The sequence below is a fragment of the Serinus canaria genome, chromosome 12 (assembly GCF_022539315.1).
Source record: "Serinus canaria isolate serCan28SL12 chromosome 12, serCan2020, whole genome shotgun sequence".
NCBI classification, from domain to species: Eukaryota; Metazoa; Chordata; class Aves; order Passeriformes; family Fringillidae; genus Serinus; species Serinus canaria.
In genome coordinates, this window is record NC_066326.1 from 13,740,776 (window position 1) to 13,763,552 (window position 22,777).

At 42.4% G+C, this 22,777-nt stretch overlaps 1 protein-coding gene across 1 annotated transcript; it reads left to right on the forward strand.

The window, feature by feature from the left end:
* The first annotated feature begins 720 nt into the window (after positions 1-720).
* Positions 721-22,721, forward strand: TKT (transketolase). The gene is made up of 14 exons (XM_030227900.2): positions 721-963; positions 5,683-5,800; positions 7,114-7,227; positions 7,877-7,974; positions 9,664-9,855; positions 10,676-10,794; positions 11,678-11,871; positions 12,404-12,568; positions 13,182-13,338; positions 17,759-17,889; positions 18,911-18,994; positions 19,165-19,258; positions 20,740-20,862; positions 22,427-22,721. Exons 1-14 carry the CDS (start codon positions 857-859, stop codon positions 22,612-22,614), a joined length of 1,884 nt encoding a protein of 627 aa, XP_030083760.1. The 5' UTR covers positions 721-856; the 3' UTR covers positions 22,615-22,721.
* The last annotated feature ends 56 nt before the right edge of the window (positions 22,722-22,777 follow it).

The following is a 22,777-nucleotide window of genomic DNA, read 5'->3' on the forward strand; positions in this document are numbered from 1 at the left end:
CAGCCCTGTTGAGGCACACATGGAGTTCTCTATCCAGTTCTGGGCTCCTCAGTACAAGACGGACAAGGCACCACTGGAGAGGCAGTGGAGGCCACAAAGATGAGGGATCTGGAGCACCTCTTGTGAGGAGACACTGTGGGAGCTGGGCCTGTTTACTCTGGGGAAGATTGAGGGGACCTCATTAATGCATATGAACATCTAAAGACAGCTGCCAAAAGGATGGTGCCAGACTCCTTTCTGTGGGGGCCAGCAACAGGACACACACGAAATTCCACCTCAGTATGAGAGAACTTCTTTACACTGAGGGGGGCAGAGCACTGGGACAGCTGCCCAGGGAAGGCGTGAAGGGAGTTCCCCTTTTTACAGACATTCCAAACCCACCCGGACCCGTTCCACCCGTTCCGGTGTCACTTGCCCTTGGTGACCCTGCCTTGGCAGGGAGGCTGCACTGGGTGATGTCCAGAGCTCCCTTCCAGCCTTACCCCTGCTGTGATTCCCTGCGCTATGGCGGGCAGAGGGCGCGGCTCCCTCGCCCTCAGCGCCGCCTCAGCGCGCGCCGCGGAAATGGCGCCCGCGGGAGGAGCCGGGGCCCGCGCGGGGGGCTGAGCGCAGAGTGCAGAGCGGGCCCGGCCCGCCCTGCCCGCAGGCGGCAGGGAGGAGGGAGGGAGGGAGGGAGGATGGAGGGAGCCGGCCGCTCCTCTCTCCGCCCCCTCGCTCCTCTCCCCTCCCCCGCGCTCCTCTCTCCGCCCCAGCGCTCGGCCCCGGTGAGCCGTGCCGCCGCATCGCAAAGCCCGTCCTCAGACCGGGTCCAGCCGCCACCGCCCGAGACCCGCCGCAGCCTTCCCGCGTCGCACACATGGAGGATTACCACAAACCCGACCAGCAGACGCTGCAGGCGCTGAAGGACACCGCCAACCGGCTCCGCATCAGCTCCATCAAGGCCACGACCGCGGCCGGCTCCGGGTGAGTAAGGGAGGCGGGCGTGCAGCGACCCAGCCCTGGCCGCACACCAGAGCCGCGCTCCCGCATCCCGGGGCTGCATCCGGCCTCGGGATGATGCTGGGAGGGGCCGTGCCGGGCTCCCGCTGCCCGGACACGCTCCGGTGCCCCGGGGGCACAGCCCCCGGTCCCGCGGTCCGCTTCCAGCCGGCGGTGCAGGGATGCCGCGGGCCCGGCCGTGCCGGCCGCGGGAGGGCTGGGGCGGCGTGCGCGGGGATGGGCAGGGGCAGGGCCGATCCCGCCGGACCCCGGCACCCCCGGCGCTGATGGATGCGGAGGCGGCACGTGTGGAAATGGCGGCCGGGGGCTCCGCGGGCAGAGCCCGCCGGGCCGGGCCACGTCGGTCGCCGGTGCCGGCGGGTGTTGTGACTGGGAGAGAATGCTAAGTTTGGGCAGGACGGGAAACCAAAGAATTTGTGCCCGAGGCGCAAGCGGCTTCTTTTTCATTGCGTGCCCGTCAGTTGGAACTAATTCTGCACAGAATTTCAAGTGAGCCCAAGCGGGATTATCTGTGCAATGCCCGCGGTCTCCAATGGGCAGTTTATTCAGGCCTCTGGACAGGATTTAGTGTGGGCTCTGATGTGTGCAGATTCCAGGGTTATCCTTTCTTTGATCGCGCTTTACCTATGGAAAAAAAATCTCTGCAAACAATCAGCTTTTAGTCATGTAAAATTAAAGCCATTCTTGCTGCTTGAAAAATATATGAATGCTTCCATATAAAGTGCTGGGCTTTTTTTCTTTTTTACATATATCCCGTCTTGTTGTAATTTCCTCCTTTGGCCCTCTTTGAAACTAGCTGCAGTGTTTAAAAAAAAATCTGAACGAATCTCTTGGATGCTGAGGTTTCTGTGAAGAAGGGTGATGTGTAAAATATTATAAAGCTTCTTTGAATTGCCTTACAGTCCCCACCCTGTGCCTGGCATGAGCTCCCTCACATGGCTCTCGAAGCTGAACTTTACTCGTTCCGTTTGCAGACAGCAAATCAAAGTGCTGCTGTTGTTCTTCCTGTGAAATGGGGTGTTGGACGCGGGAAACCTCTCAGCAAGTCAGAGCAGTGCTTTTTTACAAATCTGTCTTGTTGGGTCCAATCTGGAGAGACGAGTATGGGATACCCAACAACTGCCCTTTTAGTTCTTGATTTGTTTCAGAGCTGCAGTGTACAGGATTACACAAGTCTGTGTGAAAGTGTAAATTGAAAAATTGTGCTTTGTAAAGCCTGGGCTTCTGTGTTCAGCTTCCAGTAAGTATTTTAAGCAGGCCACAGGGTATGGTATCAGCTGTCTCATCAACAGATAAAATTATTTCTCTGTTTTGTCTGATGTGCTGTTTAAGAATAAGGATCATACTACAGCCTCTGTTTCTCTTCTGCGGTCCATGAAATTGACCAGTAAAACCATTCTCACCATACTGATGAAGAAACAGTAAAAGTAGTTTTACTCGAGCTTTTTATTCCCTCGTTCATCTGTGCTACAATGCTGAGTCCTTCAAGCACAAAGGCATTTCATTAATCCCTCTGGTTTATTCTGCCACTGGAGTTGTGTAGTCTGAAATTATTACACAACCTAATAACAAGCAGATTATGAAAGATGGGCTCTTGAGAGAAGATTCTGTTGATAAGTAATATATTTTCTTAATAAGATTTGATTGCCAAGATGATGGTGTAGTAATTGCACGAAAGACATACAGTCTGTCGTGGAGTTAGGCAAAGCAAGTGCATTTCCAAAGCAGCTGTGCATTATGAATGTTTTCCAAAAACTGAGATGGAGTGCTTTGCTTAAATTGCTGGTGTGCACTGAGGATGGGAAAAGATGTTTGAATGGAAGTTAAGTTTAAATAGAAGCTTACATTTAGTTAAAAATGTGAATTGTCATGATGGCTTTGACTTTGTTAAGGAAATACATGTTTGTTAAAGGTGTAGCTTGTAATAACTGAAGAAAATACTTGCAATAAAAGCAATTCAGAAAAAACAGGACCTTCCTACTACTTTCAAGGAAGTGATTTCTGTGAACTGTGGCATGTATTGCAATACAAATGGTGTATGGTAGATATGTCACACCAGTTCTTGCAGTCTTTACTTCTTTTACCTTCTGTTAAAGAAAGTACAGTCTTTGCCTGGACAAGACCTAACTCAGTCTGATCCTGAAGTTGCTCAAACACATCACTTTGAGTATTTCATCAGCTGGAGTGGAAAAATTCAGTGAACTGGAAAAAAAATTTTGTGCTCAAAATTACTTGTGTGGGCAAAAAATGTGATGAGGTTAGTTGTAAAGATTGACCATACTTGCTTTGGGATGTGGAAGAATTTATTCTTTAGATAAGTAGTGCACACATTCCCATTGAAATGGGGAGAGTGTCTGCTGTAGCTGAGGATAAATTTCTGCAGTTTTGAAACAGTGTCTTGGCTTCCTAGAGCAGGATGGATACATTCTTAAAAGTGGAAGTTGCAAGAGTTTCTTAAGAGGCAGTTAAGTTTCATAATATGTGATATGATCACTTGTTGCAGATTATTTTTTCTTCAGTTTTTTTGGTTTTGACTCAGTGTTCCATTTTAGCTTTCCACTGCTATCCTTTGAAATGTGTGGATACATGTAGATGGAACAAATATCAATTGATGCACAGTAATAAAAAACCCCTACAAAACTAACTGGGAGCAATCATTTTACCCTTTTTTGTGTGTGGATCCAGGATTTTGGTGTTCTAGTGCACTTTGGTTTGGTTTCCTACCAAAGGACTGTATTTCGAAGTTAAGGCTTTTTTTTATTTCTGATAGTAGAAATTAATTTAATTAACCTGTAGCTTTAACAAGATGTTTTTCCAATTTTCAGGTAATTTATTAAATTTTTCTACTTTTTTTTTTATTTCCACATGCTACCATTTTAGGTGGTTTAAAACTTTTTTAATCAAGACCAGGAGTTCATAGAAGTATGGTTAAGTATAAAGTTAATAAAATTAAAGGAATGACAGCTTTAAACAAGCATGTAAGGCTTATTGATTAACTCAAATATATAAATATTTACTAATATGTTTGAACCATGGTTTAAAGCTAATTTTCTTGGTTCCCTGTGTGTGAGTACTTACTAAGGGATGGACACTAACCATAATTTGTATTTTGCTAGTGTTTTGCATGTTTTTATTCTTATTACAGTTATGTTGGGGATGTTGGGTGGGAATGTTTATTACTATGAAAAGAAAATATTCTGGTTAAAGTTCTAGTGAAAGTGTTGTCTAATCCTAACATGCATGGTAAATGTACATGTAGGAAACAAAAGTGACACTTTCATAGTCAGTTTATCCTGTTTAACAAGGAGGATCAAATATTTGAAGAATAGCCTGCTAAAGATGAAAAGGAAATGTGGGTAGAAGAGGAAGTGAGAAGAAACTGCTTTTTCAACCTCCTTACTATTCATCATCCACTTTCCTGTACTTCAGTAGCAATGGCTGATGTCAAGAATTATGTTTACATCAGTAAAATCTTTCCATACTCAATAAAGATTTTTAAGGAGCCTCTTTACCCCTTTTAAGCCTTATGGCAAGTGAAAAGCCAAGGCTGGTACCCCCAAGTGGTCAAATGGTGCCACCTACTCCAGGTGCATAAGAACTACAGTGATTATTATGTAAATTACAGTAATCTAGATAAATAAAAGTAATTCTGTGCCCTTCTATTGCACTTCCAATGAAATATATATATTGTCATTGAATAACTCCATATTTGCTACTTGCATTACCTCTTCAAACAACTTTATGTTCACTTGGTACTTTTTGGCACAGTTGCCTGTGAAATGGGCCTGTGTATTCCTAAGGCAAGTTATAGTTGAGTATGAATTCCTGCTGCTGTTATCCCAGACAATTCAATGGGAGAGACTACACCAGATACTTAAAAATGTTTGATAAACCAACACATACAATATTTCAAACTTATAAAGATGTAAATGTAGAAAATGTTAGTTCCCCTCTTAGCCAAAGATTAAGCAATTTAGTATTTTACAACATGTATCTGGGTGTTTACTGGAGCCAGTAAATTTCCATATCCAGTTTCAGTAGAAGATGGAACAAGAACTGCATTTTAATGTCCTCTTTAAAAATCAGAATTCTTATTCTGTCAACTCTAATGTGGTACACTGAAATGGTTCCTAAGTTATACTATTATAAGTGTTCCAGAACTCTCTGCAGAAGTTAATCTTGAATTACCAATCCCTGCATGTGCATCAGAGACTGAACAAGTCCTGATGCCATGCTTTTAATTTCTCCACTCAGCTAGTGGCTCCAGTTCTGTGGAAAGCTGCCCTTGTTTCCTCTGCATTGGTGTGAATTTCTGCCACCAGATGAATCAGTGGAGTCTGATTTCAGGCCCAGGCTGACACAGCCTGTGTCTGACTGTCCTGTGCTCCAGCCACCCCTTCAGGTGGTGGTCCTTGGCATGGAGAAGGGAGACATCTAAAAAACAAGTCCTTGAGCTGTCAGCAGGGTCTTGATTGAACACCCATTTCAACCAGATCAGAGGCTCCCTTTGCCTCAAAGTATTTGATTGGCACTGGGGGAACAGCACAAGGGTGGGATATCAAACACTTCAGATTTGTGTATTTTAATGCTGAGGAGTTGGGGTCTGATGAAGTGATACTTTGAAGATGTGGTCCTGAGCAAACAGTAACACAAGTAGTAATCTTGGGTCTTCTTGACTTGTAGCCACCCTACATCATGTTGCAGTGCAGCAGAGATTATGTCTGTGCTGTTTTTCCATACCATGAGGTACAAAGTGCAAGACCCCAGAAATGCCAGCAACGACCGGTTTGTTCTTTCAAAGGTAAATAAATAATTACTGCTTTGCTGTCCTGTTACAGTCTGCTAGCAAAGAGCTGTCTGTCTGTACATTTAATTGACTTGTCTTTTTGACTTGTGTTTACATACACTTACATCTGCAGAAAAGTCCATTGGAAATATTTGAGAGCCTGGAATTTGGCTGCTTCACAAAGAAAGAAACTGGCTGAATTAAGTTACAACATACCTTAAAAACAGTTTTAAAAGGGTTTTTGTAATGTGTCCTGATAAGTCTTAACTCCACTATGTTAAGTTGTTGTAATGTTAAATAATAAATATTATATTGTCTATACAATATATCAGGATGCAGTAAGGTCTATTTTATTCTTCTAACAAGGCATTTGCAGTTGGCTCTTGTGCTCTCTTGTTAAATGCAGCCCTGCTGTTCTGCCTGCAGCCATCTCACAGTGGGCACTAATTCCTGCCAGCTTCTCAGGGAGCATTGCATGAAACAGGGCAGGTTAGTGAGTAGTTTGTAGTTTGCATTCCTACTGTGCCAGTAAGGTAGTAAAGCCAGTGTGGGTCAGAAAACACTTAAAACCCAGTCTGTGCTGCCTGTTAGTGTTTCTGATCCCTTTTACATTGTGTCCTTGCAAATCACAGGGATATATTGTTCATATGACATAAAGGCAGATGAGGGGCCTTCAGAAAATATAAAACATGGCAAATGATGTAAAACATGGCAGATGAAGTGCTCCAGCGATGCACATTCCATCTCTGAGTCAGAGTTCATCAAGTGGTGGCTCACAGCAGTGCTGTGGAGCCCATGGTGAATGTAACTGTTGCCATGTCTGGTGAACACTCTGAAAGAAGGAATTGAGTGAGAAGCAAGCAGTTGATGCTGAGGTGATGAAGCACTGAGAGTCACTTCCTCATGTTTACTTAACTCTCAAATTTATCAGTGTTTCTGTCCAGAGTTGCTAAATGGCTTCAAACCTCTGCATTTTCTTTTGACTCCTGAGGAGTGGAAGATAACTGCTCCACAAATGTCTGAGTGTACAAAGCTTAAAACTTTGCCTGTTGTCACTCACTGCATTCAACCCTGAGTACATTCATATTGAAGAAAGTTCTGGTGAGATAACACTACTCATCCTGCTGGGGTGCTGTAAGCAGGGGCATGGAGTATTTAGAAACAAGCATCAGTGTGGATGTGTGCGTTGTAAAAATGTTTAGTAACTCCAAATCTTCCTGATGGGCACAAGAACCTGATTTCAGTGCTTGTCGGCTTTGTAGAATTTTGTCTTGATAGCTGGCAATTGTGAAACTTGTGTTTTGTTTACAATTTCTGTTTCTCTCTAGGGTCACGCAGCGCCAATTTTATATTCTGTTTGGGCAGAGGCTGGCTTTCTACAAGAAGCAGAATTACTGAACTTGAGGAAAATTGATTCTGTCCTAGAAGGACACCCAGTGCCAGTGAGTGCTCATAATCTTTGATCTAAAAGTGTTTTCTGTGAAACAACAAGTGTATGTATTTCACAGCAATTTTGGTTGCCAGCTGTTCAGTACAGGAAAGACAGGCTTGTAAGAAGGATGATACATTTATGCATTTATGGCTTCACAACTGAATTTGAATTTGAACTGTATTTGAATGAGCATGCAGAAATGACCTTTATTGTAGTAGTAAAGTTCCCCTACAGCCCTGCATGGCAGTATTTTCCATTTCATAAATGTTTAGGTAAAATTCCATCCAGGTTTTACTTGCCCTTTAAGCAGCTTTGAGGTATTTCAAGAGTTTACACCCAGTTTGGCCACCTCATTGGTCTTTCCATTCCCAGCCAGTTGTTTCAATTGATTCTTTTTTACACTAAATCATCAATTCTTAACTGCTGCCATCCAAAGCATAGCTGAGAAATTCCATTCCCTCTCAGAGTGCCCAGTTAGCTTGTGACAGTCAACTTGAAGGAAATTGCATTGCAGTGAAATCAGGAGTTGAAGATTTAGAGGGACTTGCAAATTGTTATGGCTGAGAAGCTGTATTTTGGTGTATGTTGAACCATCTTCTAGCACTGGAAATTACTTCCTCTGTTCCATAACTATAAAATAATCATCTTTTTATTCTCAGAGACAAGCCTTCACTGATGTGGCTACTGGATCCCTTGGGCAGGGTCTTGGTGCTGCTTGTGGAATGGCATACACTGGCAAATTCTTTGACAGAGCCAGGTAATTCCATTTTCATACATCATGATTATAGGCATTCAATGGGAAAATTTTGTTAAAATAAATTAGGTAGGTAGGTAGATAGATAGATAGATAGATAGATAGATAGATAGATAGATAGATAGATAGATAGATAGATATAATCTGTCTATCTTTCTCCTTTATTCAATCCCAAATCTGATTTCAAATTCAGGTTTTAAATGATAGATAATAACAAAGCTGTTGCCAGTGAAACTACCAAGGGCTTAAAGATTAGCAACAATTAGTGCATATGTGTGTTTCTTTTGTAACCTGACAGCATTGCAAGCTGATGTTCCTGAACAGAGAAGACAGGGAGTTGTTGGAGGAGCCTCTAACTTCCAGAGAGTAACTGATATCCATTTTGAGACTGGATGTGTCCCTTTAGAAGGAAAGTGCAAGCTGGAGAGGTCTGTTCAAAGTCAGATGACAAATAATGGAGAAGGTTGGATAAGGAACCGTTATGGTCAATAATAGCATAATTGAATCATAAAGTAGGGCTCCAAAATGTTCTCAGAAAGGCACTCAACTCCACAGAGACAAAAATGACTGCTCTTGCCATTTGTTTTGTGCACAAGAAAAGAAGATGTCTAAAGGCAAATCTGTATGAGGAGGAAAATAGCCTGATGTGGTTGATATATTTTATTTGACAGTTCTAGTACATCTGAGCATAGGCTGCCCAGTTAATGTGTCCTACACTTCACTAGCTTGAAATCATTTCTGTGAAAGATGACTTGCTGATTTTAATTGAGTTTAGCAGATGCTACGTGTGGAAAAAATCTAACTAGTGCTTACATGACAAAAGGAAAAGGTGGTCTTGCATGCAGCACTGGGGAGCAGCTTAAGTGCAAGGAGTTCACAATTAGCTGAAGGCAGGTAGGAATCAGATCAAAAGTCTGTTATAGCTTCACGTTGAGTTAAAAAATAATCACTGACAGCCATCTCAATTATTTTGTTTTAAAATTACATATTTGGAGAATAATTTACTATTCTTTTTTTTTTAATTTTATTGGGTAATAAACATTAACTAGGTTTTGTTGTCCGGAAGAGTGGTAGTAAAAGACAAATGCTATGGCTGAATTTGGTAGAGATGAGGCAGTACTCCTGCTTAACTGAGCTTTACCTAAATAAAGGGCTTCAGTGGTTGGAGAAAGAGTCTATAAAGTCATTTAATGTTGGTTATCTTTTTACTGAACTCTGAACTTGTTATGCAGTATGCTTTAATCCATAGCTGAGCTCATCCACAATTTAGAGTTTCCTGAAATTAATTCCTGTTGGTTGCCCTTCCAGAGGGTATATGGGAGGAAGGAGGAAGCAGAGGTAACTGTCCCTGCATTGTTCAGGATCTTGCTGAGTCACAGTGACAGTGTTCAATGGGCTTGTTCAGTCAGGCCTTGCAGTGGCAGGCTTAAGACTTGATTTTTTTGAGACAAAGGTTTGGAAAGGAGTGCAGTGTTTCTCATCTTATTTTTCTAACATGTAACGGCTCATAACTATTTTAATTTGATTTGTCTAAGGTTACGTAACTTTAGCTGAGGTGAATGCATTGAACAATGAGAATTGAGTTTGAGATAGAAAAATGAAGTGAATTCTTACTATGAATTATTGGAGGAGTTTTGATTTAATAGTGCTCACAAATAAAACCTAATTTATTTTCATTTTAATTTCTTCTAGCTATCGAGTGTACTGTCTGCTTGGAGATGGAGAGTTATCTGAAGGCTCTGTTTGGGAGGCAATGGCCTTTGCTGGCTTTTACAAGCTTGATAATCTTGTTGCTATATTTGATATTAATCGTCTTGGACAAAGTGACCCTGCTCCTCTGCAGCATCACGTTGAAATCTACCAGAAACGCTGCGAGGCCTTTGGGTATGTGAGTGGGAGAAGCTCAGGATAATCTCTCATTTGAAAATGGATGTTCTATTTGCTTCTCAGAATTGTTCAAATGAGCTTTCAGCTCTAAAGGATTCCATCAGCAAGGAAGAGGGTCTTTCACAATGCCTGATAATGGTTGATTTTAGGGCTGCAGCAGGAATATTGAAAGTGGCAAAATTTGTTGGTTTTGAGGAAAAATAAGGACTGCTTGCCCATATATATCTGTCAAGGGTCTTAAAACTGTTTTTAACACATCAAATTCAGATTTTATAACTGTAACCACATGTCCTATTATAGCAAGTAGATCAGAAAAAAACAGCATGGAAGGTAAGAGAGTTCTTTGTGCATTGGCTTTCATTTAGTTTCATATTTCTATGCAGATGCAAAGTCCATGCTAAAAAAAATTGTCAGATACAATAGATACAATAGAAACCAAATTATGCTTGAGTATTTTGGGTTTTTTAATCAACGTCTATTGTCAGTTTTCATCTTATTTCTAGATGTTTGATTTGCTCTTGTGATTAAAAATGGCCATTATGTCTGAAGCAATGTAGGATAACTTAGTTATCTGTGGGCTGTGAATTTTGCTCATAGATGTTGATCCCCTTGTGACTCATTTTGCATTATAAAAAAGCAGCTGTGCTATTTTTTATGGTCTCAAATAAATGCTAGTTTGTGTTTCTGGCACACTTTGGGTCTCTTAAAAAGACACTGCACTGGAATGAAGTTAGTATTTGTTATTGTTATTGCTGACTACCAGAGAGTGTCACATGCTAAAACCCTTTAGAAACAGTTGATCTGTTTGTGTTCTTAGCTGGCATGCCATCATCGTGGATGGACACAGTGTGGAGGAGCTTTGCAAAGCCTTTGGCCAGGCCAAACATCAGCCAACAGCCATCATTGCAAAGACTTTTAAAGGCAAAGGCATATCAGGTAATAAAACAGTTCTTGCTTTGCATCCACACGTAGATATGATGTATACCTAGTGCTGCAGTACAGGTAGCTGCACATCTGAGCAACAGCATGCAGAAGGTGATTGACCCTCTGTACCTGTCAGCAACATTATTGCTGAGAAAATTGATTTGGTCCTATCAAGTGAGACGTGTGCCAGCTATGGAGTGTTCTATCCGTGGGATGGAGCAAATGCACACTCAGTGTGTCAAGGGTTGCCATGATTCTCTTTAGCCACAGCTTTTAGCAGCACTCTGAGCTTGCCTTTCTGATCAGATAAATATTAATAACAGCAGTGAATATCTTCATTCCTTTTCATTGAGTAAGCAAGCAAAGTTCATTATTTGCAGTGACTGAAGGAAAAGTGTATCAGCCAGAGAGGTGATTTGGCTGTTAGTGCTGGGTGCACAGATAACAGTCATCAGAAGCTATTAAAATAAAGCTGTGAAATATCAAATATTGTTTGAATTGGACACCTTGGTTAACTGTTGTTTCAAACTTATCTGAGTTTGTTTAAACAGAACTGTTGAAATTTCATGGGAAATGTTCACTGATTTACTGGTTGCTTCCTGCCACACTGAGGTCTGTTAGGGGCAAATTTACAAATAATTTCAGTAGAAGGTGCTGGGATTTTGTCACAAGTTTGAAATATATGTAATTTGATTAAGTAAAATTCCTCCTATTTGTTTAAATATATCTGTCTTAATGCAGTTAAATACTGGTGTAACTGTTCAAAGAATTTCTTCTTGGAAGAAAATACTGAACTGTCATACTCCACTGCACTTTCATCTGGGTAAAATCTGCAGCTTAAAACCTAAATTGTTTTTATACTTTTCTTACTTATAATGTGACTTTAAATATACAGGTGTTGAAGATAAGGAAAGCTGGCATGGAAAGCCCCTTCCAAAAAATATGGCTGAGCAGGTCATTCAGGAAATAGATGACAGAATCCAGAACAAGAAAAAGCTTTCTCCAGCCCTTCCAGAAGAAGATGCACCTATAGTAAATATTAGAAACATTAAAATGCCATCTCCACCAACTTACAAAGTGGGAGAAAAGGTATCCTCTTTTTTTCACTGATGGTCAGATATTTCAAAGTGTGAGACTGTTTAACAGGATGGCAGGAGGTTTTGTGTTATCTCTTCCCGCAATTGCAACTACCCACCTCTTCTCAGTAGGCAGACACCTATTTCTGTGGTGTGACACAGACAGTCAACTTGCTGGGTATTGGAAAGGTATATAAATATATTAAAATATGGAGATTCATATCACTCTCCATTTCCTGATCATTATCAATTTTTTAAACTATTTTATGTGCCTTTGAAATTAAAGAAACTCCTTGAGGTTCAGTGAATTTCTATAATTGGAAAGCAAGGTTTAAACATTTCCTAGCCAGATTGGTGGGGAGTTGCCAATTTCAGTACAGATATATTTTCTAATGCTTCATTGTAGGTTTGTTTACTCTTCTGTGTGTCACCGCACTCGTATGTACTTTTGATACTGCTATCATTTGAAAACAATAAAACAGGGGGGAAAAAAGCCTCTAGAAAGCAGCAAGTAACAGCAGCCCTGGTGTGTTTTCCTTTTGCAGTGGGCCACCCGCAAGGCTTATGGGGTTGCGCTTGCCAAACTGGGCCATGCCAATGATCGAGTGATCGCCCTGGATGGCGACACAAAGAACTCCACCTTCTCGGAGCTCTTCAAGAAGGAACATCCCAGTCGCTACATTGAGTGCTACATTGCTGAGCAGAACATGGTAACTGCTCCCTTGGGTTTACTGAAAGATCACTATGACCATTCAGTGTGAGTCCCCTTACACTGGGGATCTAATACTTGTTTTTCAAATAAATGTGAGGTAATTGTAGCAAAAACCAATTTAGGAACCTTGTTCTAATTTCCATTTTGCTAAAGAAGGACCCTTTTAGTAAATACCAATCCAAATAACACAGGTAAATCTATTCTCTCTTACTAATGATGATTTTTGTCTTCTGGAGATAGCAAGACCATGTCCATTGGACTGAGAACCTAAGCTTTTGGTCCAGGAGAAGAAAGAGAGGGAAAAGTCTTAAAAATCTTTGAATGGTTGCTTTAAGCAGATAAAGAAAAGAAGCTGCCAGTAAGAGTCAAGAATAACAGCTAGCATTTGAAGCATGGAGCAGAGGAGATGCAGGAGAATAGATACTGGGAGGGTGAGTTGCCTCCTTTCCTTTCTGGAAATGCCAGCAATTAGAAGCAGGACTAAACAGAGATTTTTAATCTGCATTGAGAGCTTCTTGCTAATTTTTAGGGCAAGAAGTCCCACAGATGATGTCCTGGAAACCACTGATAAATGAGGAATTCACTGTTCTTATCCAATGTCCCTCTTTCAGGTGAGCATTGCAGTTGGCTGTGCAACTCGTGACAGGACCGTTGCTTTTGCCAGCACCTTTGCCACCTTCTTCTCGCGGGCGTTTGACCAGATCCGCATGGCCGCCATCTCCGACAGCAACATCAACCTCTGCGGCTCCCACTGCGGCGTCTCCATCGGTAAGGGACCCACGGCGTCCCCAGCCACTCACTGATAGGGGCCTGGCAGCCAGATGGATCCTGCTCTGTGCAGGCAAGCTGGACTGTAGCTGGGGTGGTGTAACACTGGCAGCAGCGATAGGAGGAAGTTGTATTTGCAAATTCACTTCTGTTGTATTTAGAAAGAATGAGAAAAATTTCAAGCTGTCATCGGCTTGTTTTTCCTCTTTGGTCTGATGAAAATAGGACTTTTCTCTACAAGTTTCCTACTGTACAAGACTGATATAAAGGGATTGGACTGAAACTGAGGGGTTCAGGTTCCATTTCATCTTTGCAGCTGATGAAAAAAGAGAGGAGAATATTCTCTCTGTGGAGAGAATAGTCATGTGCTTACTGTACCATTGTTTCCCAGTCTCTTACTGGGAATCTGTCTCTTACTACATCTGTTCTTGCACAGATGCTCTTGTCCTTCAATCTCAAAAACACTTTAGAGATCACACATTTGAAATAACCATTTCAACTTATCCCAGTATTTTTTACTACTGAAATTGTTAATATGGTGATTTAAAAAATCCAAAACCTCTTACATACTAATGAAACAGGAACTGTGAAGCTGTTACACAATTCAGAAAATTGAATCATAGAAAGTTTTGGTTCGAAAGATCTTAAAGGTCATCTCCAACATCTCCCACTTGACCAGGTTGCTCAAAGTGAGGCAGGACTTACCCTTGGCTGTCTTGAATGAACTCCCTCTCCCCATGTGCCTTAGTACAGCTTCTAGGAGGATATGTTCCAGGATCTTCCCAGGCACAGAGTGGTAGCTGGTAGTTCCCAGGATTCTCTCTTTTCCCCTTTTTAAAACCAGGTGCAGTATTTCCCTTTTTCCAGTCACTGGGGACTCCACCTGCTGCTGTGACTTTGCAGGGGAGTGTCTTGACAGCTACCTCAGCCAATTCCCTCAGGACTCTGGGATGCATCTGGTCAGCTCCCACGGACTCTTGTATGTTGAGGTTCCTCAGGAGGTCACAAGCCTGATCTGTTGTGGTTTAAACCCAGCTGGACACCAAGTACCACCCAGCCACTCACACACTCTCTGTCCCTGCAATGGGGTTGTAATGAGAATCAGAAAAACACTTGTAAGTTAGCTGCTGCTACTACTACTAATTGTAATAATAAACTCCAAAAAATAAACACAATACAATTTCTCAACACCCACTGACCAATGCCCAGCCTCTTCCCTGAGCTATGGTCAGCCCCTTCCAGCCAACCCCCCCCAGTCTGTATGCTGAGCGTGGCATTCTGTGGTGTGGAATGTCCTTGTGGCCAGCTTGGGCCAGCTCTCTGGGCCATGGTCCCTCCCAGCTTTTTGTCCATCTCCTCACTGGCAGAGGATGAGGACTCTGAAAAGTCCTTGATTTAGGATAACAGCACACAGCAACAACCAAAACATTGGTGTGTTATCAACAGTATTTTCATCCTAAATCCAAAAGACTCCACTGTACCAGCTAAGAAAAAAATTAACTATCCCAGCCAAACCCAGGAATTTTGCTTGTCTGGGCCCTGTCCTGCAGTCCATCCACCTGAAAGATGTGGGAAGAGGGTTTGCCAGTGGAGACCAAGGCAGCAGAGCCAGCACATCTCAGTCCAGCTGGCTGAGGGCCCTCACCAGCAGAGCCTTCCCTGGTCTTGGCTTCCCACTGTAACTGTTTGGAACACGTCAGATCATAGTGGGGTTGGCTTTGGTTTGAAGGAGGAAGAGAATTTTATTTTTTATCTGACATGCATAGACATGACCCATTAAAACAGGAACAGACTTGCATACCAAGAAGAAAAATGCAAATAGACATTCATGCTTGAAAAACTAGTAGGTATTTCTAGGGAAAGTGAAAGAGAGCGAGAGCTGACAGGGGTAGTAAATTCAGGTTCACTGCCTACATCAGTTTTTCAGTTGATTTAATAGTTTTGGCTGGCAGTAAGGTTTGGCAAAGAATTGGATTTTTTCTTTTTTCCATTTAAAACAAAATAGTTAAGTTGATCTGTAATACTGGTAAAGATTTAAAGATGCTTCATAAACACATGTAATCTCATCCCAAACCTCAAACTTAACCTATAGCAGTACAGTTCTCGGGAGCAGAGACTGTACGTATTGTATATGTAATTAAGGGAGGCATTCTATTACAAGCCTCTTATTAAAATCAGTTCTTCCACCTTCAGACTTTAATAAACAGGGTGCTGATGCAAAAGCCAGTTAGGTTTGATCTTTGCTGATTTAGGAAGAAAAAACTCTTTTGGGTTACCCAAATTTGTCTCCTAGAACTACACTTCCAAGTTTCAATTTTCAGCACACAAAATGTTCTGCTGGGAGCTGTGACTGTGAAGTGCAGACTTGGATTTATAAAATTGTTTGAGGTACAAATCTCATTCAAGTCTCAACTTGATTTTCAAAAGAGAATTTCAACCTAAAGTTTTGCAACTTATAAAAAGAGCTATATAAAGTTTTATAAAGAGTTTTATGATGTTAATATAAGTTTTGCAACTTATATAAAGAAAGTTATTCAGAGAAATCCTTTAGCAGTTAAAAAATTCAATTTTAAATGAAAGGGTATGAATGAAGCATACTTCCTATTAGAACTTTGGGCCTGCACGGAATTCCAAATCTGCATGGAATTCAGAATCCAATCTGGACCTGTGGTGGAAATTGAAGTTTTATGTATGCAGTTCTAGGCAGACCTGGGCTTCTGCTGCACTGAAGTTTGAACCATCAAATTTATGAGAAATAGCTGTCACAATGACCTTCTGAACTTGTACAAGTTCAGTCCTAGACCAATAGTTGCTGATGGACTGAAACATTAAATAAGTTATAAGGTCATAAGACAATAATGGAAAAATTGTATTTTTCAAACTGAACATAAAGGAAAAGAAATCATAGTGTACATATGTCAGAAATAGAAATATCAATTGTTTAGACTGTTTTATATCCTGGACATTTGCTACTGCCCATATTAAGCATTTACTTCTTTTATTAAGCTATAAATGTAGGTTTTGCAGATGTAATTGAGGATTATACTCTCATTTGATCTGTGGTATTCCAAAACTATATAAATTGACATTTCATAAAGACTCGGGGCCAGACTCAACTTGGTGCCAGTCTGTAAGTTACTCTGAATTGAATTGAGGAGCTCTGAATGTTGGTGGTACTGGCACCACCTTAACAAAAGCAGGACAAGCATAAGTAACTCTCTACATTGGATAATATTCAGATTCAGGATACTGAAATTATCACCTGATAATTTTATTCTTCATAATTTCATTTTCCTTCTATGCCTTCATTGTGTGAGTGCATTTTCAGAAAGGAAAATGCCCACTGGATCCATCTCACTCAGAGTACACACATTTAGAAACTGTGATGTTGAGAAGGTTTCTTCATGTCATGATTGAAAGCCAAGACACTTCCTTTTCCTGGTCTATGCTTACTTTATTAGCAATGTGCAGTGGCAGAGTTCAGTGATTGATCTCTTTAACGTGTTTAAAGTTCTTCAGAATCTTGTGCTGCTCTTAGGAAAATACTCTCCTCCTTCCTCGTGAACTCGTCCTTCTTGAATAACAGGTAGTGGGTGCATGTGGGAAGGCCCTTAGCCCGCTGCTGCAGGCTGTGACATGAGTGGATTCAGAGCTCTGTGCATGGCTGCTTTGGAGCAGTGCCATTCCCAAAGCTCCCTTACATAAGGTCACTGGGGGCGGGGGGTGTTGTGGTGGTTGTTTCTTTAACCATGGAAAATCATGGCACCCAGCACGTGTCCTGGCTAACAGCTCCTTTTCATAGATCTGCAGTTTGTGCCATGAAGGGCTTGAGTTGTTAAATTAACAACACAGATGCCTTATTGCTCCTTGAAAGACCTTTTTACAGCAATAAAAAGTACATACATACCCTTCATTTAATCTTGAAATCAGCCTAAGAATTTGAGAGTAGTTGTACCAATTGCATCTCCATTTCTGATGGGACACATGCAATTCTCCTTTCACATTTCCAGCAGTTTAAATCTGGAGAAATACTTACTGATAAGTATAAATTTTGCCTCAGCACATGTAAATCTGAAGATGTTCAGATATCTTGTGACCCTGTTTCTATATCTGTACCCTTCCTATTTGGCTGTATTCCTTTTGTGTTGTTTTATTGTTATACTTTATTTCCTATTTTTTCTTTTTAATCCCAGTTCTCTTTCTTTTTAGTCTCTTTCTATCCTTATTTACTGTTTAGATGGTTCCAAGTTTAAGGAGAAGATGATTCTTTTCTCAAGCAGGTAGACTTGCATGTCGTGTGTGTGCCTGATTTTATCCTTTTCTCCTTTTTTGCCTGGTTTACGTTGAACCTCACTTCTATATTGAGTGATTGTCAAAAATGTGCACTTGCTCCTTTGTAACTCTGCTTTAATTCTTCCAGGTGAGGATGGGCCATCTCAGATGGGGCTGGAGGATCTGAGCATGTTCCGGGCTATTCCCAACTCCACTGTGTTTTACCCCAGTGATGCTGTAGCCACTGAAAAAGCAGTGGAAATAGCTGCCAACACCAAGGTTTGCATCAGAGTATTTCTGAGTCAGAGAATAATTCTGTCTTTTGTACTCCTCTTGCTGCTTCTGGCATGTTTCTTGCATGTCTCTACCCACATAAATTCTTCCCAAGGCTCCACTGGGGCAGTGGGATGTTTTCTTTTCAAGGAAAGGTTGCAGACATTCTGTCCCGGCTAGAGCAGAATGAACAATCTTGAATGTTATGGGCCAGATTTGGGGAGATGTAAATGATTACACAAGTGCAGTTTGAATCTATATTGAATTAAAGTGTAGGTCTTTAGCAAACCTGAAAGTGCTCTCCTAGTACCTTATCTCTGGGGTGACACTTGAAGCTGGATATGGAAAGATAAATCTCCATTTTGAGGATTTTGATCATCTCCTTGAGCAGTATTTTCCTTGGCTGCCATAGAAGTTTTTCTTGGGAAGGAGAAAATGATCTGAAAAAATCCAATCTTGCTACTACAGGTTTTAGTGAAGGAGTGTAACAAATATGATGAGCGGTTTGTGGAAAAAAAGATGGGAGGTGGGGAAAGAAGTGGGAAGAACAGATTAAAGTACAAGTTTGCTACTTCCTCTGGAAGGGCATCTGAACTTTAACTGATGAAAAGCCTTTTTCCTTGCTTTCAACCAAGCATTCTTCTCCAATTTAAAATTGACAGAGCAAAAGTTGCATATGTATATTAAGGTTCCAAGAGTCTAATTAACTCAAGTAGGATTCTCCATTTCCGCAAGAGAACAGAAGAGAAGTAGGTATCTTGGAATCAGAAAGGAAATTGTAAGTTATCAGTGTGCTTTAAGAGGAGGTGAAGTGTTTTGTACTGTTTGAAGCAACCAGCTGCAACGAAGGACTAATGGGAATTGGTGGGGCAGAGCTTACTTATAAGAACCAGAGGCAACATAGGAGGGTGAACATCAGACAAATAGAAAAAGTCATTTTGCTGTATTTTTTTTCATAGGATTTATCAACTAGAATGTCAACACTTTTCTGTTTTTCTAACTTCTAACATGTTTACCTCGGAAACAGGGCATTTGTTTCATCAGAACCAGTCGTCCTGAAAATCCTGTCATTTACAACAACAATGAGGACTTCCATATTGGGCAGGCAAAGGTAAATACTGCACAGATAAATAGAATCAGAAAAATATGCAGTGTTCCTTTTGTAAAAGCCCTTTTCCCTCTAGTGTTGCAAAGGTTTGATCTTTTAATTAAAATCTCTAGAAATGTAAATAAACCCAGTAAGATTAAGTGTTAAAAACACATGGACATGTTTTCTTGCAGGTGGTTTTGAAGAGTAAGGATGACCAAGTGACTGTGATTGGAGCAGGAGTCACTCTGCATGAAGCACTGGCTGCAGCAGACCAGCTGAGAAAAGGTGGGGCTTTTTTCCTTTTTGTCATGTAACACAGAAAAAAAAATCAATACCAGTCAGCCTAACTGCTCACCCTTTGTTTACCTCACTGGTAAACATTAATGACTCTGTGCACACAGCTAGTCAGGCACCATTAGCTAAACAGTACAACACAGCATGCAGCTGCCAGTCTTGCCTAATGGAGGAGGTTTTAGTTGGCTTAGCAGCATCAGTAGCCACGAAAATTGACAACAGATCACATCAGGGTCTCCTTAGAATTGCTGATCTGTGGTAGTTCCCTGTGGGCAGAGGCTTGGGGACACTCAGTGAGAAGCAGGAGTGGCACCTGGTCTGGTACAGCACCATCTGCTGCAAACAGGCTGGGGCCAGGTCCCAAACCACCGCTTGTCACCTGTGTATGCCCGTGGGAACCTGGCCCTGGGCTGGGCTCACTGCTGACCTGGGTTCCTTTGAATGCAGCAACTCTGAACCACTGTGGGAGGGGTACAAATCTATGGCAGTGCTCAAGTCACTGACATCTCACAGCAATGGTAACCCTTCAATGAAGTAAGAGAAAGAAACTATCAAAAACCCCTCTGTGAGTCAGGAGCTTCTCCTCAGGAAGAGATTACAAATAGCAGGAGATAATACAGTTATGCTGCCTGTGGCTTTTGGGGAGCTTTGTGTGCAGCATCTGGGTGGATACATACCTTGTCATGACCTTGAGTCACCAGGCTTAGGACATTTTGAAAATTGTATTTTCAGAACATTGTTATTTTTCTACACTTCCTGTGCTTTACAATGCTCTGCTGGTCTTGAAGTCTCAGTAATCACCTCTGGAGAGATAATCCCATAGTGCAGAGGCAGGGTCTAATACCCAAAATGTATTGGCCACTAAAGAGCCTTCAGTCACAAAATGACAATAGGGCCTCTTCATGTGTAGGAGTCAGCCCAGTGTTCAGCCAGCCAGGACTAGAGACAACCTCACATAATTGCTATTCTTTATAAACAATTGCCATTTGTGTGCAGCTTTAATGAGCCATTGGGCCTGCCTTATGAGGGCAGGGCAGATCTGGGTTTGATGCCAAACAACCTTAAGGGTGCCCTGGTAGGGCTGGGCAGCTCAGATAGGCACACCTGAGAGGTGGCAACATGCAGTGAAGAAAGAATTCAGAATGCCTACACACCAGAGTCAGGTGGAAATTGTACTTGGCTTGACAATTTTTTACTGATGGGTGCTCCTGGTAACCTTGAGTCTCTCATCCAAGCCTCCTCCATCATGTCTGTGAATAAATGGATATCACTATTCCACAAGGAGAAAGAATACCTATAGAAATTAGGGTTGGCTGGGTTCTGTGGTAGATGAGCCAGAGGTACAGGTACCTGGGAGTTCATGTGGGCAGTTCTCATAATGGTCTAGGAGATCACAGCCACTGCTTGTACCACTGGCATTGTCTTGCATGTTGCAATTCATTGTTGCAAATAATTTTCATTTGTTTATGCAGAAAAGATCTACATCCGTGTGATTGATCCCTTCACTATAAAGCCCCTGGATAAGAAGACAATACTTGAAAATGCAAGGGCAACCAAGGGCAGAATCATCACTGTTGAGGACCATTACCATGAAGGTGAGAAGGGTCTCGGAGGTCACAGCCCTCAGAAGCTGGAAGTTCCCAGAGTATGAGACCTGATGCTGTCATCTCATGAAAGCAAAAAAGAGATTTCAGGGTTTTTTGGTGCTGTTAGGGTTATAAAGTGACACTGAGAGTTGAAAGGTTCCAAAGATTTAAGGGGTAATCAGGGCTGCCTTCCTGACTAACTTGTCCTTGTGTGCCCTTTGTGTGCTTGATCCAAGTGAAGTCTGGATTCATTTGTGCCCAGTGAAATTGTAAATTCCTGCTGTGCTGCAGGGGTTCTGCTCAGAGTGTTCTCTGAAAGGCTGTACAACAGCTTCTTCTCAGGTGTGAAATTGCAAGAGACACCACTGCTGTGCAGGTTTAAGTATTCCATATGTCCAAAAGCTGGGCTCCAGGTTACTTTAAACCAGATGGTTTGGGCAGTGTCCATAGTTTTTCCATGGTTACTCTGGGATAAATTCCTCCCTTTTTCTTTTTCACCATCACAGATATCTACTAACAGAAATTAGTAGATATAGTTATAAGAATATTAAATTAATTTAAAGTGAGCATCACTCTTGACAGGTATCTGAAGTGAGCTGGTTCTACTCTAAGTGCTGAATACACCATGTTTTGTCCCAGACTATGGATGGTGATAGATCACTGAACCTCATAACTTTCTAGCTCAGTGTTCAACTCTGGACAAGAATTTTACTGCAGGTTTGCAAGACAGCAGAGTTTTAACTGTGAGGTGCTGGACAGGGGCTCTGTGCTGGCACGGTGCTCAGTGGTGCAGGCAGGGCAGGTGTCTGTGCTTGCAGGCCCCATCACACTGAGCTCACCAGCTGCATCCACAGAGGTGCAGCTGGCTGCAGGCTCAGTTTGGTTAAATCCCACCACACCTGGAGCTGTGGGCAGCCCTGTGATCCTGGACACACTCTCTGAAGGGTAGCACTAAGGTGTCTACTACTAGGTCTCACTGCACATGCTTTTGACACAAGTCCTGTTTTCCTCTTCCCTAGCACTTCTGCTTCCAGCGTCTCTCCTGCCTCCATACAGTTCCCGTTGCATCCTTTGTCCCTGTGACTGATAGTGAGTAAGGGCTGAGCTCTGAGCAAAGGTTGTGAATACATTACATAACCCAGAGGTGCCCAGCAGCACGTACAGGCACTGTGAGAACATGGAGCTCTGAAGTGCTGCTGAGATTGGTTGGAATTTCAGCATGTTAAGTACACTTGTAAATGCTCTTCAAAGTGTTATTTTAAACCTCGTTCCTGATGGCTGATGCTGAGGTGGTGAGAGCTTGCTGACAGTCCTGTGCCCGTGAGAGGCAGGAGTGTCCTGCTGCTTATGGCTGAGTACTTCAGAAATGGCAGCCTGCTTGTCCTCAGGATGCCTTTGGCACAGGACAGGGGTTTCAGTTCACAGTCAGCCCACTCAGACATGTGCGATTGGTTGGATACCCAGCTTCTCCTGAGGCTGGGAATGGAGGCTGTAAGTTGCAGGCCCCACACACACAGTGTGGATGTTTCTGCTGGGATGCTCCATCAGTGCCATCTCTGGCCTCTCTCCACAGGTGGCATGGGCGAAGCCGTGTGTGCTGCAGTTGTGGGCGAGCCCGGTGTCACCGTCACTCGCCTGGCCGTGTCCCACGTGCCCCGCAGTGGGAAGCCAGCTGAGCTGCTGAGGATGTTTGGCATTGACAAGGATGCCATCATGCAGGCGGTGAGGGCAGCTGTGTCCAAGTCCAGGAACGCCGAGTAGATCGGAGCATCTCGAGCTGTGTAACAGAAGAGCTGCATTCGGAGAGGTTAAAGCAGGCAAAGGTGCTTTATGTAGAGAGTTCTAATAAAAATACCAGCTTAAAAAACCTTCTGGGGTTTCATCTCTTCTTTTCCCTGTGGGGTTTGGTGTTGTGGAGCAATAC